General features: G+C 53.5%; 1 protein-coding gene across 1 annotated transcript in view; it reads right to left on the reverse strand.

The window, feature by feature from the left end:
- Positions 1-17,085, reverse strand: part of ARHGEF17 (Rho guanine nucleotide exchange factor 17) — a 192,670-nt gene that overhangs the window by 54,715 nt on the left and 120,870 nt on the right. Inside the window, exon 2 of the mRNA XM_014603489.3 lies at positions 11,993-12,070. Coding sequence (XP_014458975.2) covers positions 11,993-12,070 — 78 coding nt within the window. The remainder of the gene's footprint in view (positions 1-11,992; positions 12,071-17,085) is intronic.

The raw sequence follows: 17,085 nt of genomic DNA on the forward strand, positions 1-17,085 counted from the left end.
CATTAAGGTAATCCACATTAAATTTAGGTGTGCTTAAATGCATGTGTAGACATGCCCACTGTGCCTTAGAGGCCCTTGACAGACCTTTCTCCCACTGAAATCAACAGCCCAAGAAGCTCCATCTCTCAGCAGTCAGTGGGTGACGCACCTTGGGGTTGGCAGCAGCTCTAATCTGTTGGCCCCCAGGGTGAAGACCTGTACCCTGCCCATGTGACTTCCTAACCTGGCGGTGTAGACCGCAGCTCATGGAACCTACTGAGTCTGAAGAGTGACTTCACTGGACTCTGGATCAGGCCCAAAGGACGACACAGCAGGGGATGTGACTGCAGTTCAGGCCATGGAGGGTGTAGGTGGAAGGAGGCCAAGGGAGAAAGGAGCAGGGCCTGCTTAGCTCAAGGAGCCATGGGACAAGGGGGTAAGGGGAAGAGGAAAGGGACTAGCAGGCGGAGGGGACTGGGAGACAGGAAGAGGTGTGGAGGAGCTGACAGCATCAGCAAGAAGGGGTCTGGGTGTTGTCATGGCTGGGTGAGAGGGACCTGTGGGTGCTGTCACAGCACCAGACTGGCAGCACTGAGCAAGGGATGGGAGGGACGGGAGCAAGGAGGGAGAAGTAAGCAGGAGCAGCAAGCTGGGGAGAGCCCTTTCCCCCTGCTTAAAGCACCCGCAGGGTTTTCAGAGCAGTAACAAGGAGCACCAGCCCAGGGAGACCAGTGGAGATCCAATTAACCAGCACAGGCAGGGCAGCTGCTGGGAACAGCTGGAGAAATCCGATTGCAGGAGCTCTCAGGAACCAGAAGGCAAAGGGTGGAAATTTCCACTGCCAGCTCTTCCTTTGCTGGGGTTGCAGCTGCAGCTCCAGCCAAGGGTCTCCCTTCCTCAGAGCTGCGCCACAGAAAGGCACCCAGTGTGGCCCCTGAACAGGCCCTTTCCTGCCCAACCAGGCCCAGACCCCTCTCCTCAGAGGGACAAGCCTCACAGATCACAAGCTGCAGGACCCGACAGGCAACACCAGCAGAGAGAAAGAGTATTTAGGGCAGTAGTTAAAGCTCCTGCCCCTCCTCTGCCTCAGACATCCAGTGTGACCATGGGCAAGTCATTTGACTGCTCTGTGTCTTAGGCCCCTGGTGTACACGCATTCTCATCGTGATCCTGGGCTCCCCCTGCAACAGCAAGTAGAAAGCCAGATGCCTGCAGGAGTGGGGCCAGGGCTGAAAATGAGCTGATTGTTGGCTCTGGCCCCTGATTACACTGGGCTGGTTTGAGATCCCAGTACGGCTCCAGGCTGACGCTCAGCTGATCATTAGTCCTGGCCCGGACCTGCTACACACAGTGTTCCCTCTAAGCTGTATGTGTGCGCAGCTGTGCACAATAAAAAATCATGCTGCGCAATAACTTTTTAATGCCATGCACACAGTGGTGTACCGATGGGGCGGGTGGGCGGGTAGGGGGCCATGGCCTCCAGGTGCCAGCCGGGGGAGGGGGGTGGGGAATGACACACACCCAGTGCTGTAGCAAGGGGGCACCAATGCTCCCCCTGCCACCACTGCTGGATTCACATCTGGCCACTTACCCCTCACCCCAACTTGGCCACAGGCTGCTGCAGAAGGGGGGAGGGTTGGGCAGACTGAGATACCCACGCACTCCCAGCCAGGATTGCTCATGGATCGCTAAACCTTAGAGGGAACATTGGCTACACATTCAATTTATTTAATGAGCCAGACAAACCAGCCATAAAAGTGTTCTACATTATATGTTCTGTATTACATAGAACATTTTTATGGCTGGTTTGCCATTTTATGTCACCTTATATTGGGTATATGTGCCCTTGCTATTTATGCTGCGAGTAATGTATTATCTGTAGCGTAAATGTAATGTGTAGAGGGGACTATCTACCGCAGTCCTTGAGAAGCTGTTCCCACATACCCCCAGTTGGGCCACGTCCCATTCATAGGATTATTTCATTATGTCAGCTAGTTTTCTGTAGGTTTTACCATCCTCCCCGGGACTAAAAGCAGTGCCCTCCTTCCTCTTCAAACCCCAAAAGGTTAACACAAGCTATCCTTGCAGCAATTATGTCAGTACTTTGAAACCTTAAGACAACAACAGGAGATGGAAACATGGGAGTGGCAGAAACAGCGTGTTGTGGATCGAACCAAGAACCACCCACCTCACACAGAAACACGTGCCTGAGCTGCAACAGTCCGTTGACTCCAGATCAGTCTCATCAGCCCCCTTCAGATCCATAAAATCATGGAGAGCAATCATCCTTGACGGTGAGGGATTGCTGATGATGAACACAATCTATTATGTTAGTGATTCTCAACCGGGGTTACAGGAAATCCTTTTAAGGGAGCTACAGGGTGCTGCATAATATTAGCACTGCTAGGTGTACAAACACCTACACACGTTTCACAAGATAAACCCAGAGATTTCAACTAGGAATCCACAGTGACTAAACCATTCTGACCTGCTGTGGGCTATTGCAGTTGTTTGCAACAGAAGAATTGCTCTATTCTATTTCTGTAGTCAACAAATGAGTGAAAGCAAAGAGCTGGCATTTTCTGAAGGGCGGCTGGCGTCTCATGAGGGGGTTCATGAGTCTAAAAAAAGGCTGAGAAGCATTGCAATTCCTCCCCACGGAGAACCACTGCATCTTGCAGACTTGCAGGTTGCAGTAAAGGGGCAAGACAGCAACTTTCTTTTCTGCTGGGACCGGAGAGAGAAGGCTATGGGTCCTGCCATGTGGTTACAAGGCACTAAGCGCTGCACAGACTCACAGCTGGAGACAATCTTTGCCCTGGGAGCTTCCAGTCTAAATAAACCCCAAGCCCAAGTGCTGGGAGGCAGCACTGACAGGCTGACCAACTTGTCCAAGGTCATTCTCAGGCACTGAGCACCAAGCTAGTTCCCATCCCAATGGATCCCACTGCTCTCCATTCCCCTTGTGCCCACCCACCAAAAAGCTGCGATCTACAGCTCTGGAGCTGGGGACATTTGAATTCACTTTGTGGGAACAAATCTCCAAGGCTGGTTTATCTCTTGCAGCTGCCGTCTCTCTGCCGTCTGCACCGATGAACAAGGCAAACCCATTTCGGGGAATGCCACGTTGTATGTTACAGGGCTCTGGACTCTTATCACCACCTGGCCTTTGAAAGGATGATGCACCTGGTTCCTTTGCAGAAAGGAGGATCACAACCCTGATGCACTTCTCCATCAGGTCTGCCTGCTTAATTATGGCTTCCCAAGGTGGCAAGCCCGGGGTGCCATCTCCAGTTTGCAAGTGGGGTGTTCTGGGTGCAAACTGGTGTGTAACAAAGCCATCCTGGAAACCAATCTGGCAGCTCACTGGCATTGTGGCTGTTTCAGGGGCAGTGGGGATGCCCTGTTCAGAGGAAAGCAGTATCATCCATTGCAACGATCAAAACTCCTGCTCTCCAATAGCCTCACTGATCACCTTGATTGCTAGAGCATTCATCATTTAGGACAGGGGAAAGGGTGTGGGGAGCCAGCTCAGCTTTCCCGAGTCCATATTTTACACGACTTGGAGCAGTGGGTAGAACAGCTTTGAGGCTGCCCTAAACGCTACCAACTCCCCAAAGCCATTTACTTGCTAGTGTCACACAACTGGGACAGGGCTGGGCAGACTGTGCTAAAAGCAGAGGATTAGAGGCCCCTTCCAGCCCATCGGGTGGCACATAGATGTGGCCCCCCTGACACTCTCCAGCTAGCCAATCCACCAGGGCAGGGCTGCCTGTTAGGGCTTCCAGCATGCAGGGATTGCCAGAGGATAGCAGGCTGCAGCAGTGCCCCCTCCCTCCCATCTACCCAGCTGGGCTGCAGGGAGCTGGCTGGGAGCTGGGGTCTAAATCATAAGGCAGGATTAGTGCAGGTGCCCAGCAGAAGGACTTCTCATATCAGTACTCCCAGAAGGGGACTATGCTCTGTGCCTCTACCCCGGTGTAACAGAGTACAAATTATGTTCTGTTACCCAAAGGGGCATGGGCAAGCAGCAAAGCAGCCTGCAGGTAGCTGCACTCCCAATCAGGCACAACTGCTTGATTGGGAACAGGGCCCAGATGTTTATTATAAGACTGGGGCTTTGTGTAGTGAACCCAGCAGTCTGCTGCTAGCAGCCAGAGAGCACATCACTCAGCTGGAGCTGCTGCTCATAACATCTTGGAGGTACAGGGCAGGAGCTATGCGGAAGGTGGAGGCTCCTGGTCCTGGGGCATGATCTAAAACTACACCCTGCTGGGGTAGGATGGTGTGGTGGGGCTGCTTCTGGCAGGGCAGCTTCCCGGGAATGTCACATCTGTGTCTCCCTAGTGAAGGGCGAGTATGGGTTGCCAGAAAGCCTTACCCCTGCTGCCTTGTGGGTTACCCCATGGGGGGGGAGGATGGCTAGGGGAGCACACCCCCAAAACAACGCAAGGGCCCAGGTTTACTATGTGGAGCCTGAGGAGGGGTCCAGGTGGTGAACGGGCTTGAGACGGCCCAGGTCCACAGCAAGGCCTGAGGCATATAAAGGGAGCCGGGTGTGAGGCTCCAAGTGGGGTGGGATTCTGAGCCCCAAGAAGGAGCTGAGTGTGAGGCTCTAGGGGCAAGGGGATTGAGGCCCCGTGTTGGGCAGGGGGTGACACCCCAGTGTGGGGGTGTGAGGGGAGAGGGTCCCGAGCCGGGCAGGGAGCCTGTGGAAAAGGGAGGAGCTGGGAGCCCCGAGTGGGGTGATTGAGAGTACAGTGCAAGGACACGAGGATTGAGAGTCCCAACGTGAGGGTCCTGGTGTAGAGGTATGGGAATGAGAACCCTAGTGTGGGGGCACTGGATCATAGGCCAGGTGTTAGGCCATGGATGCAATCTGCAAGGCATGGGACACAGTATAGGGTAGGTCAGAGTCATGCATATAGGCCCTTGGTATCAGGGAAAGTAAATGGACAGCCTCCTGCCTGGTTAACATCTTTCAATTAGTATCATCCAAGGCGTGGCAGCCAAAGTAGGCAGGTGGTCAGCCCTGAAACAAGTGGGTGGGCCAATGACTCGACCAACCCTGGGATGCCCACTTGTTACATCCAGTATTTGGGACTCTTGGGGACAGGAGAGTGACTCTCCTTGAGCAGTAGCTCTCAGCCCTTTTAGACACCAGGCACCCTGCCTTAGACTCAAGGCCCCTCTTGGAAAATGCTTCCTCTTTGCTGTCACTTGTTTCTTGACTATGGAGAGAAATCCTAAAGCAATTCTTCCATTGCAAACAGCTGAGAAAGCACATAGTAGGGCAGAATGGGTTTGATCCTATGGATTCCTGTTTGTAATCTCTGGCTTTTAACTTGGGAATCACGTGTACGCATTTGCACACCCAACAGTGCTAATATAGTGGGACGCCCCGCAGCACCTTTAAAGGATCTCATGGCACCCCGGCTAAGAATCACTGTGTCAGCGTCCCTAGTGCACGTGAGGGCAGAGCTGGGTTCCTATGACTCCAAAACCCCGTAGCAGGCAAGCCCTGGGCCCACGCTGGCTGCAGTGACACCGCGGAAACGCAGCACTGCAAACCTTCACTGCGGCTGCTGCTAGGATTCACCAGGGCACTCTTGTGGGTTAAGCCGGGGCTGAGACACTGGTTCAATCCCAGCTACAGGGAACTCAAAACCCAAGAAGTATGGTTCCCCCCCCCCCCCCCTTCCCCTGAAATTCCCCATGGAGCTGATCTCAGGACTAAAAGGCTTGGGTCCCGGAGAGGGAGTTCTTCAGCGTTACAAGCCATTGGGGCTCACAACAGCAATCTGAGCCAGGATGCTAACGGTTTTATTTTGGGAAACTGCTTCCTGCTCCAAACCGCCCTTCACCCTCGTTCGGTGGAAGGAAGATGACCTTTTGTGATCAGGCAGGCCAGCTGGCCTCACCCAGGATCACATTTCCCCAGAGATGAATGTCGTGGTGACAGTTTGAGGGAGTCCCAACACTAATATGCCAATCAATGTATTTAGGACAGACCTTGAAGGCCGTTTTCTGCACAGCTGCCCCCCCATCCCCCTGAGAGACCTATGGTCTAATGATGAGAGTTTCATGGTTTGGACACATGGGGAGGAATCGCGAGAAATTTCACCAAGACTTTAACAACTTCCACCCCTCCATCAAACGAAGTTCCTAGCCACTACCACGAATGGTCACATCGCCACCACATCGTATTGGAAATCAACTGATGGCAGCAGCTGCCTTTGTGCCAACAACTCTCGTCCTAAGTACACCATTAGATCCAGCATCTACAGCCAAGCTGTACTTTACAGCTCTCTCTGCTCCGATCCCACCCACCGGGATGCACACCTGGATTGAGAGCAGGGATCCCTACAGCTACAACCCACTCCCAACACTGCAGCCACTCAGATCAACAGAGCCAGACTCAGACCTTGCTTTCACCTCCTACAGTACCAATCCCAAGACGAGGACAATACAATCCCTCACGTTGTCACCTACAGCTCCAGCTTCGACTCGGACACATCATTAATGACCTCCAACCCCTCCTGAAAAATGACGACCAGCTCGGGGTAGCCCTGGCGGACAAACCTGTCCTGGCTTACAGACAGTCTCCCAACTTCCAACAGCATTGCTCAAGCAACAGGCTACCTAATTCCCGTTTTCACCAAGGCACCGAGTGTTGCAATGAACCCAGATGCCAGCTGGGCCCCCTCATCAACACGGACTGCATCATCACTGGACCAAACACTGTGAATGATACCATCCGAATTTCATTCACCTGCACCTCTGCCAACATCATATATGCCATCACCTGCTGACACAGCGCCCCTTCGCTGTCTCTATTGTACAGGCAGGGCTAAGAATGAATGAACACGGCTCCAACATCAGCTGCAGAAAGACTCAGGGTTGTGGCACAACACTTCAGTCACCCTGGGCTTTGCATTGCTGGAGTGGCTGTTCTTAGGCGGCAAAACTTTATAAACCAACTTGAATGGGAAACTGAGGCACAAGAAATCATCCTCAGACTGGACTGTATTCAGTATGGTCTAAACAGGGACTACGGATTCTTATCCCGTTACCTGGATTAGTTTTTGTGACACTGTTGTCCCTACTGCTTGTTCGCTTGCCTCTCCCAGCATTTCTCCCTCTCCCCCCTCCCTCCCTCCCTTCTCGCCTTTCGTATTCAAATCACTTTCTCCATTTTATACACTGCACTGTGCATGGCCTTTCACAGCATCTAATGAAGTGAGCTTGAGCTCATGAAATCTTAGGCTATATATATCTCTCTGATTTAGTTAGTTAGTCTACAAGGTGCCCATCTCCCCAGCCTTCTGCCTACAGCAGAGAGGAGTGGAAGGGGATGAGACTCGTGCAAGGCTCATTTCAAAGCTTAGGACTGCAGCAAGGCTCCTAAGGCTGTGTACATCACCGAACGCACCGGGAAGCAGTTCCCATGGCAATCCTATTCCTTCTCCCTCAGTTCAGCTGTTTAGAAACAGGTTGTTTTAAGTCCTTCTGGGATGAACCGTGGTGTATACAAGGGTCCACATGTTCCCTCTGGGTTTCAAGCCCTAAACAAACTCCCCTTTCATTGCCCAAATAACCCCCTCATCCTGTCCACATTTGGCACTGTCCCTGGCTGGAGCTAATACACGGTGGTCTCGTGGTTAGAGCAGCCTGCAGTCCTGTACTTGGTTCCTGGCTCTGAGACTGCTTTGCCATCTTCCCTTGGGCAAGCCACCTAACCCTGCCATGGTCCATGGGCACAAGGCTCCCCAGCCCTCCTTCCAGAGACCCTGGGAGTCTCTGTTAACACAGGTTGGTGACGGATGTACTCTGAGATCCAGGGGGAAAAGGTGCCAGCTCTCCTTTGGGTGAATGGATAACGCTGGGTGTCGGCTGCCGTGGATGCCGCTCACAACAGCTGCTGTGAACCGCAATGGGAGTCGGGGCGTTTGTTTTGAATGATCCCTGAAGATCTCCTGGGGCTAGAAGGGACCTTAAGGAGAGGTTGTGAGCTCCCCATTTCAGCTGCCAAGGAGGCTGCAGGGCACAACAGGGTGGGACAGGTGTGGTGGGATATTAGAGAACAGCCCTCCTCCGCTGCCCCCTGTACTACTACTTATATTACAGTAGCACCCCATGGCTCCCAGGCAGGGGTTAGAGGTGAATGATTCAAGGTGCTGGATGAACAGAAAGGGGGTGTAAGGGGGTGCTCGGTCTGCCGCTCACCCCGAGAACCAGCTGCAGGGAGTCAACAGCTAAGAGTCCGCCTTGCTGGAAGGCTGGTGGTGGCTGCAGCCGATGAGGGAACTGGACCCACAAAAAGGCTCAAAATCTGCAAGAGCAAGTGGAAGGGGAGAGGGGGAAGGCTGGGATGCTGGGGAAGAAGCACAGAGCATGGAGGAAGGTGCCTGACTGGCGTGTGGTCAATGTGGACACTCCCACTGGGCTGCCCTGGCAGTACGAGAAGCGGAAGAGAAATAAATGCTTCCCCTCGATCCGGCTGCCTGAGCCTTGCTACCTAGCTTACAGACCGCCCGAAGCACCTTGCCAACATTTGATGATTTACAGCAGCTGTGCCTGGACCAAGGGGCCTGTTAATCATCCAGGGAAAAGCAGCTTCTCCTGGCAACCTCCCCAGACTCCCTGGGTGAGCTCTGGGGTGAGCCGTGGTGTATCAACCATCCCTCCCAGTGGCTCACATTCAGTGTCCAACCTCTCCAACCGAGAGATTTTTCTCCTGGCTCCTGGGCTGAGCAGAGCCATGGCCATTTGCTGAAAAACACAGGGTTTCCACTGCCTTTCAGAGCAGATTTTCCATCTACTAAAATCCTGCATCTCCTAAACAAAGAACAGCCCTCCAGGGAGCAGCCTCAGGTGCCTGCCCACCCCTTGGGTATCAGTATGGCTGTGTGGGAGCCAAGCTCTCCCATTTCATACATTTCAGGGGGGCTTGATCTCCCCCAGCTGGGACAGAGAGGAGCAGATCTGCCCATGTATTCATCCGACTGGAGTCTGCCTGGGGCAGACAGGGCAAAGGGTGGGGAGCCATGCACACAGCTGGCTTATGTGACTGCAGGGTCTCCCATCCCACATGCCAAAGGTAAGCACATGGCTCTCACGGGGCAGCATTTCATGCACGTGCCCTCACAGCATCCTGGTGAGGTGCAGCAGGGCTCCTATCCCCATCAGTATGAGACTTTTTAGGTGCCTAACTCCTATAAGATCCCAGCCCTATGTGGTTTGCTCAGGGGATGATGGGCCTCCGGCATGCCAGTCTCAGCACCCGCAGATATGCACCCCCTGATGTGTCCTACCTGCAGTCAGAGCTCATCAAGGCTGGGACTGTCCTACTAAGTGTACGGCACTAGCCAGCTGCTTTATTAGAACTGAGACCTGTGAATGCTGCTGCTTGATCCCCCCCCCCCCCTGCAAAACCAAGCATTCCCGCACCTTGCATCCCCCATGAAAAGTCCCAAAGGGAACAGCCCCCCATTTTTGTCGGCCTTGTAAGTCTGCTTAGACACTTTCAGCAGTCACTGAAGTTTCTCTTTGCATTCACTGCTAGGACGGAGGAGTGCAACAGTCCAGGGCTGTCCCTGTTGTGTACTCTCTGAAGCGAGGGGCCTGCCGGCATCCTGGAGAAGGTGGTTGTGTCCTGTGCGAGGTTTACCCAGCCCCCAGAACGGCAGCTGGGGGACAGGCAGGGCTGGATAATGATTTGGGCCTGACCCCAGCTGAAGCTCTGCCACATAAGGCAGTGTTAAGTGTAGCCTGTATCCTGATCTGACCAAAGACTCAGGACCCCTCTTGTTGCAAGGCGGTCTACAAACTGTGGGGCTACCGGTTCCAGCTTTTCATACCTGCAGCTAGACGAGACTAGGTAAGCAGGTGCTTTGTTCTACAGGGCATGAGTTGGAGCAGCCCTGCCAAAGATGATGTGACAAGCTGGAATGCTGATCTCCATTAACCACCTCAGTCCAGGTATTTGCTCCTGGGCCCAGCTGCTGCATGGGATTTCTGAATGAACCCAGCAATCAAGAGCCCTCTGAGAGCTACCTCTGCTTGGCTCTGACCCAAGCAGCAGGTGCAACAGCTGAGAAACAAATGCAAGATCAATGAGCCTTCAAGCTGCTCTCAAACCGCAAATTATTCAAAGCATCCAGAGCCCAGGGGAGGTCACCAGCTTGAAGAAGTCATGGAGTCTCCGCCAGTGCCAACAACTCCAGCTAGCACGCAGAAGCGGCTGATGCATATAATCCATAGAAGCACTGAGGTCAAAGGCCCTTTTTAACACAACAACCCTTGGGGCTAGCTTAGTTAAGGCACACCAAGTTCTCTACCACACAACAGAGCAAGCATATCTGTCTGCCTTTGATAGCAGTGTCAACTACTTGAAATAAAAGAGGATTCTCTGTGGCTGCAGGGGATAGACAAGAAGCAATGGTCTTAAATTGCAGCAAGGGAACCATAGAGAAGTAGGGCTGGAAATTTAGCAAGGAGAACAGGAATCACACTGTGAGGGTGGCTTAAGCATTGGAAAAGATTAGCCGGACAGGTTGAGCAATCTCCATCCTTGGGAGCTTTTAAGCACTGGTTGACAGACACGTGTCTGGGATGGTTTAAACACAGCTGATCCTTCCTGGAGCAGGAGGTGGGACTAGATAACTGCCCAAGGGCCCTGCTGGCCCTATGCTGTGATTCTGACTCCCCAGCCCAAATGACCGTGTACCTATTTACACCTGGGTCATTGTTTGGTACAAGTCCAAAGCAAGGCTTAAGTTCACACCTCTGAAGGTGTATGAAGACACCTCAACCATGTTCTCCCCGTATACTTGACTAAACCATTGTAGCCAAGTGCCTGTCTAACCTGCCCTCGAAAATTTCCAGGGACGAAGACTCCACGAATTCGCTAAGTAGCCTCTTCCAATGCTCAGCCACCCTCCAAGTCAGAAAGTTTTTCCTCTATGATACAATAAGGTATCAAGTGACATTAGTGATGAGCAAGGTATTCGTGGTGGTACCAGAAGAGAAGTCTCCAGTGCCATCCACCTGCAGCCAGTACCCACTAATTGGGCTTCAGACCAAGTTATGGTCAAAAGTTGCGCTCACTGTCCTGATGGATGGCCTCCATCAGCCAGGGAGGCACGTGCATATTCCTCCTGCTTCATGCACACTACTCTGCCTCCCTGAGCCCAAACCTCTACCGTGATAACTGGAAATGCTTGCAGGTGGCTTAGTGTACTCCTCTCCAAACAAGCCCAGAGGTTTGTTAGGACTGACTCTAGTTCCCATCCACTCTGTTTCTCCTTTCCAGCCATCGCAAGCAGCACCATCTCCTGCTTTCTCAATACTCCTCTGAATTGGGGGGCCTGGGGGAAGGTTGCCCAGCTAAGGCTAAACCCAGACAAGACAGAGGGGATGTTGGTAGGTACAGGGTGCAGTGTAGTGCTCCTTCCACTGGCTCCTCACTGCATAGGCAGCCCCAGGCAAGGTCCCTACCTTGCTGGGGCTGGTCATTGCTACCCAAGAGGTCACCACAGCCACTGGGACCATGACCGCTCATGACAGCTACAACATTTATTTTCAATTGCAGTTGTGCTGCCATGATGACAATGTTGGCTATAACCAAAGGAAGAATGTGGCCCAGTCTTCACAATAATGAAAGATCACTGTGCCAGGCAATACTCAGTATAGTGAAAGCCCAGCAAGCTTCTTTCAGGGAGATGAGAAATCACAGGCACTCCCAAAGGCAAAGAGCTCTGCTGTTCTCCCCACCCCGGTTTCTGAGCCATGTATGTGTATGTCCATGTGCAGCTCTGCGGGCTAGATGGCAGACATCCATCATCTCTTGCTGAGAGCTGTGTGTTTAGCCTGGCTCCTGTGCCCTGTCCTTGACGTCACACGTGGGACAAGGCGAGGGCATGAGAGTGATCTCGGTGTGCCACATGTCTGTACAACCAATCCCCACTCCCACACCAGCGTACGTCTCTCATGCACGTCGGCACCACGTTACCTGCATCAGGGTGCGGAGGGATTCCACGTAGGACTGCTCCGTGTCCAGGAGGGTCATGGTGACATGTTTCCTCATATCCTGTGGAAAAGGAAAAGAGAGATGCTAAGAAGCTGTGCCATGGCCACGGGTGACCTCAAACCAGGACACATCCAGACCAGGGGTCCCAACCCCAACTGTAGTCATGGCAATTATGAGTGGGGTCATAAGTGATTAACAGGGGTCGGGTGTTACCATGGCTGTCACTGTGCCAATACCAAGCTAATTAGCCCTGTTTCATTCGGGGTACGGGGCCCGGGTTCACCGCTCGCTGCAGATGCAAACACCGGTACCACAAAGCAGCAGAGGTGCCGTAAATTGTAAGCACACAAGCAGCATAATTGAGCGTGGGGCGGGGGCCACACAAAATTACCCCACTATCAGCAGGTTCCTGAGTAGAAAACATGTGGGGACTGCTAACATAGAGGGATGCCATCAAGTCACCTGGAGTGAGCTGTTCTCTCACATGGACACCCAACAAATCTCCCTCCACCTTTCTCTTTTACTATGGGTCCTGGCTGCCCCAGGAAAGTCCCGTCTGCTGCTGGCTTTACCTTGCTCCCTGCTTGCTAGTGGATGTGGCCTGATTAGGAACAGGAAACCCAAGTGCCCCTGCTCCCATTAGGAATGGGAAACCCAAGTGCCCCTGCTCCCATTAGGAATGGGAACCCCAAGTGCCCGTGCTCTCATTAGGAACGGGAAACCCAAGTGCCCCTGCTCCCATTAGGAACGGGAAACCCAAGTGCCCGTGCTCTCATTAGGAATGGGAAACCCAAGTGCCCCTGCTCCCATTAGGAACGGGAAACCCAAGTGCCCGTGCTCCCATTAGGAACGGGAAACCCAAGTGCCCATGCACCCATTAGTAATGGGAAACCCAAGTGCCCGTGCTCCCATTAGGAACAGGAAACCCAAGTGCCCATGCACCCATTAGTAATGGGAAACCCAAGTGCCCGTGCTCCCATTAGGAACAGGAAACCCAAGTGCCCGTGCTCCCATTAGGAACAGGAAACCAAAGTGCCCCTACTCCCATTAGGAACGGGAAACCCAAGTGCCCGTGCACCCATTAGTAATGGGAAACCCAAGTGCCCGTGCACCCATTAGTAATGGGAAACCAAAGTGCCCGTGCACCCATTAGTAATGGGAAACCCAAGTGCCCGTGCACCCATTAGTAATGGGAAACCCAAGTGCCCGTGCTCCCATTAGGAACAGGAAACCCAAGTGCCCGTGCTCCCATTAGGAACAGGAAACCCAAGTGCCCGTGCTCCCATTAGGAACGGGAAACCAAAGTGCCCGTGCTCCCATTAGGAATGGGAAACCCAAGTGCCCGTGCACCCATTAGGAACGGGAAACCAAAGTGCCCGTGCTCCCATTAGGAACGGGAAACCAAAGTGCCCATGCTCCCATTAGGAACAGGAAACCCAAGTGCCCATGCACCCATTAGTAATGGGAAACCCAAGTGCCCGTGCACCCATTAGGAACAGGAAACCCAAGTGCCCGTGCTCCCATTAGGAACAGGAAACCCAAGTGCCCGTGCTCCCATTAGGAACGGGAAACCAAAGTGCCCGTGCTCCCATTAGGAATGGGAAACCCAAGTGCCCGTGCACCCATTAGGAACGGGAAACCAAAGTGCCCCTGCTCCCATTAGGAATGGGAAACCCAAGTGCCCCTGCTCCCATTAGGAACAGGAAACCCAAGTGCCCGTGCTCCCATTAGGAATGGGAAACCCAAGTGCACATGCACCCATTAGGAATGGGAAACCCAAGTGCCCCTGCTCCCATTAGGAATGGGAAGCCCAAGTGCCCGTGCACCCATTAGGAATGGGAAGCCCAAGTGCCCGTGCTCCCATTAGGAACGGGAAGCCCAAGTGCCACATTATCCACCCTCTGCTCCGGGGTAGGACCGCATGCACCTAGACCCTCCCTGAGAGGTCTCTGGGATCTATTCTTAACACACGCACACAGCCAGCCCCCGACGGCAAGGATTTCAGTCCTGTTTTGAAGATTCACCATCCCTAGAGCTACAAAGTGCTTCCTGATCTCTAACCAAGACTTTCCTTGCTATCAATTACGCAGTGACTTACAGTGCTGCTCTGGGTAGACCAAGAGAACAACCATCTGGCATCACCTACAACGCACTCGAACACCCTGGAAGACTCCTAGCACATCCGCCCTTGATCTTCTCTTTTCTAAACTAAACCAACCCAATTCCTTCACCCTTTTCCTATAGGTCTGATTTTCAAAATCTCTTATTGGTCTTACATCTGTTAAAGCAGGTGCCCTGAACTGGGCCCAGTACTCCAGGTAAGGCCTCGGTCTAGCCAAACATCACAGGCAGTAGAAGGACTATGCCATGCTCAGTCTGTCCTGTAGTCAGAAATGCACGTTCACTACCACGTCCAATTACGCTTAGACAGGACAGGAGGTGTTAAATAATTCCTCAAGGACATTCAGTGGTTGAGGCAGATAAGAAGGGGTGAGATTTAGGCCAGGGGTGTCTGGAGGACATGAAGGAGTTTTGCATCACCGGCATATGCATTGACATTTCCAGCACGGCATGCTCATTACTCATGAAGCACCAGCTTGCCCGTGGTTAATTCTGGGCACAGGTTTCCACGCAGGGGACGGGAGGGAGGATTTAATCACAGCCGACTAAAGGCCAGCTGCTCAGAAAGAACGGTGCTGGATGTCCAAGCCAAGGTCTGGCCAGCCACACAACACCTGGAGAGTCTGAGCCGGTGGGGGACCACGTCTGAAGCCAACTGTTCAAAGACCAGCGCCTCACCACAGGGATCCACAAGCAGCGAGGGGTGGTGACCAGCTCTGAAGTGGCTTCTGATGAAAGAGAATTGCAAATTGAGAGCTGGTATACTACTCAGCAGCTTGACTGCTAGCAATGGGGGCCTGCAGCCCACTGTGGTCAACTGGGACCTTTCCACAGCATTCAATGGACCAGACCTCTGATGGCAAACAACCCTCATGAAAGCATCCCAACACACCTGCACCATGTGATGAAGTCCCACTGCAGCTGCAACCAAAGATGCATCCACCCAAAGCGACATCCTTCACAAGAGCTTTCAGAGAGATGTCCAGGTGACTATACTCCAGACCCGGATGGACCAGCTGTAAATGGGGACCTGCACATTTAGTCACAGTGACCAGACACGAAGCCAGCCATGCCAATGCCAGTCCGTACAGCCCTTCTGCTTTGGCAGACCTTTAACCTGACTGAGCATCCAGGCATGGAGCTGAGAGAGCAGATGGGAGCCTGCAGCTGAGACGCCCACAGTACGGATAACATTATATTCCCGCTCTCCCCAGAATGAAATACAAGCGAGGGGAAAGCAGTCAGGCACAAAAGGGAGTTGGAAAAAAGCTTTGCGAGAAGTATCGCAGAGAGGCCTGTGCCGAGACTCCAGGTGCGAATCCAGGGACCCCAAACCAAAGCCTCTCCTGCAGCAGGGGCCTGGCTTGAGTTCTGGTCCGAGTTTCTCTGATCATCCAAACCCAGGGAGCAGAGCATACACCAGCACTGGCCTGGGGGCACCTGCACAGCGCAAACTGAATGGCAGGAGCAGGGCTGAGCTGAGACCAAGCCGGACCCTCCTCCCAAGGTGGCAGGAACAAAGTCTGCCGGAGGCTGGACATATGAGCAAAGTTTGGTGCCGATAGCAGAAGCCAGGGGAGACATCCCTGTTGTACAACGATGCACAGCCCCTTCCACCCCCAGCCACGTGGACACCGACGTCAAGGCCAGAGGTGCTGGCACTGACACCACCCGAGCCAGCGCCAGAGGGAGGGATGGTGTATGACCGCTGCGGGCCCGTGGTGAAAGGGCTGGGGAAGAGCAGTGAGAAGGCGGCTCTGAGATGATGGCAGCGCTGGTTTTCCTGCGACGTAGGTGGAGTATTCAAAGCCAGCACCATGCGTCTCTGAGCAGGGCAGCTTCCTCATTCCCACCTCCAGAGCTCTTTGCGGCTAAGCACATGGGCCCTGAGCACCCACTATGCCAGCTGAAGCCAAAGGGACCTGCCGATGCCTAGCACCTCTGAAAATCAGGTGCCAGCTTTCACTTGTCCCCTCTCTCTTCCACCTCCCCTCTCTGCCCCGTCCCAGGTCTGCAGGGAGCCCCACTGCCCTGGTGCCCCCCAGGCTCGGCTCTGTGGGACTCTTCCTAGCGTTCGGTGAAAACAAGCAGCAGGAGACTGAGGCAAGGCGGGCTACTCCTCGACTGAGCTGGCATCTGCTGTCCCAAGCCCTCTCTGCCATCCTTTCTCAGGTTGTCAATGCCTTTAGACCGGCCTGACCCCCAGCTTTCCACCCTCTCCCACATGGATCTATCTGACACGGAGACTCACGGTGCTGCCTAGCTGCTCTGAGCATGCCAGGGCACCCCCAAAATCCCTCTGCCACATTCCTCCCTGAGTCTACTGTCCTCTGCACCCTCCACCCACCCCCTCCTGCAGACATGAGCCCCTCGCTCCACCTGCAGCCCTCCTTTGAGAGCCTTTGTCTTGCCACCTTCTCATCTCCAGTGCCCATATTACAGGGAGTCTGCCCTTCTTGTAAGGGAGGCAGTGCACGGTAGCAGACAAAGCACTGGGCTGGGACTTAGGAGGTCTGGATTCAAATCCCAACTCAGTTGCAGGGTGACACTGGCAAACTCCTTTGCTGCTCTGTGCCTCAATCTTCCCACCTGTAAAATGGGCCAATGACACAGCCTGGAAAGCGCTACCTAAAAGCTAATCGTTGCTATTACGAATCAAGCTTTTCTCCATCCACTGCCTCTTTAGAGACCAGCTCATTCACACAGCCTGCCCACATTGCTCTCTCCCAAGGTCCTGCTTGCATCCAGCCTCCCACCTGACCTCTCCTCATCTCTCCATTGCTTCTTGAAGCAGGACTGTCAGATCTTGAGCATCCTGTCCAGCACGACATAGGCCACCAGCTCGATCTCCGCCTAATAAACAGTGGTGATTGCAAGCCGACACAGTGACACACCTGGGCAAGGAACTTCACCACACATAACCACCCAGGATAGGGACAGGCACCCCTGGCATT

The sequence above is a fragment of the Alligator mississippiensis genome, chromosome 1, assembly GCF_030867095.1.
Source record: "Alligator mississippiensis isolate rAllMis1 chromosome 1, rAllMis1, whole genome shotgun sequence".
NCBI lineage: Eukaryota > Metazoa > Chordata > Crocodylia > Alligatoridae > Alligator > Alligator mississippiensis.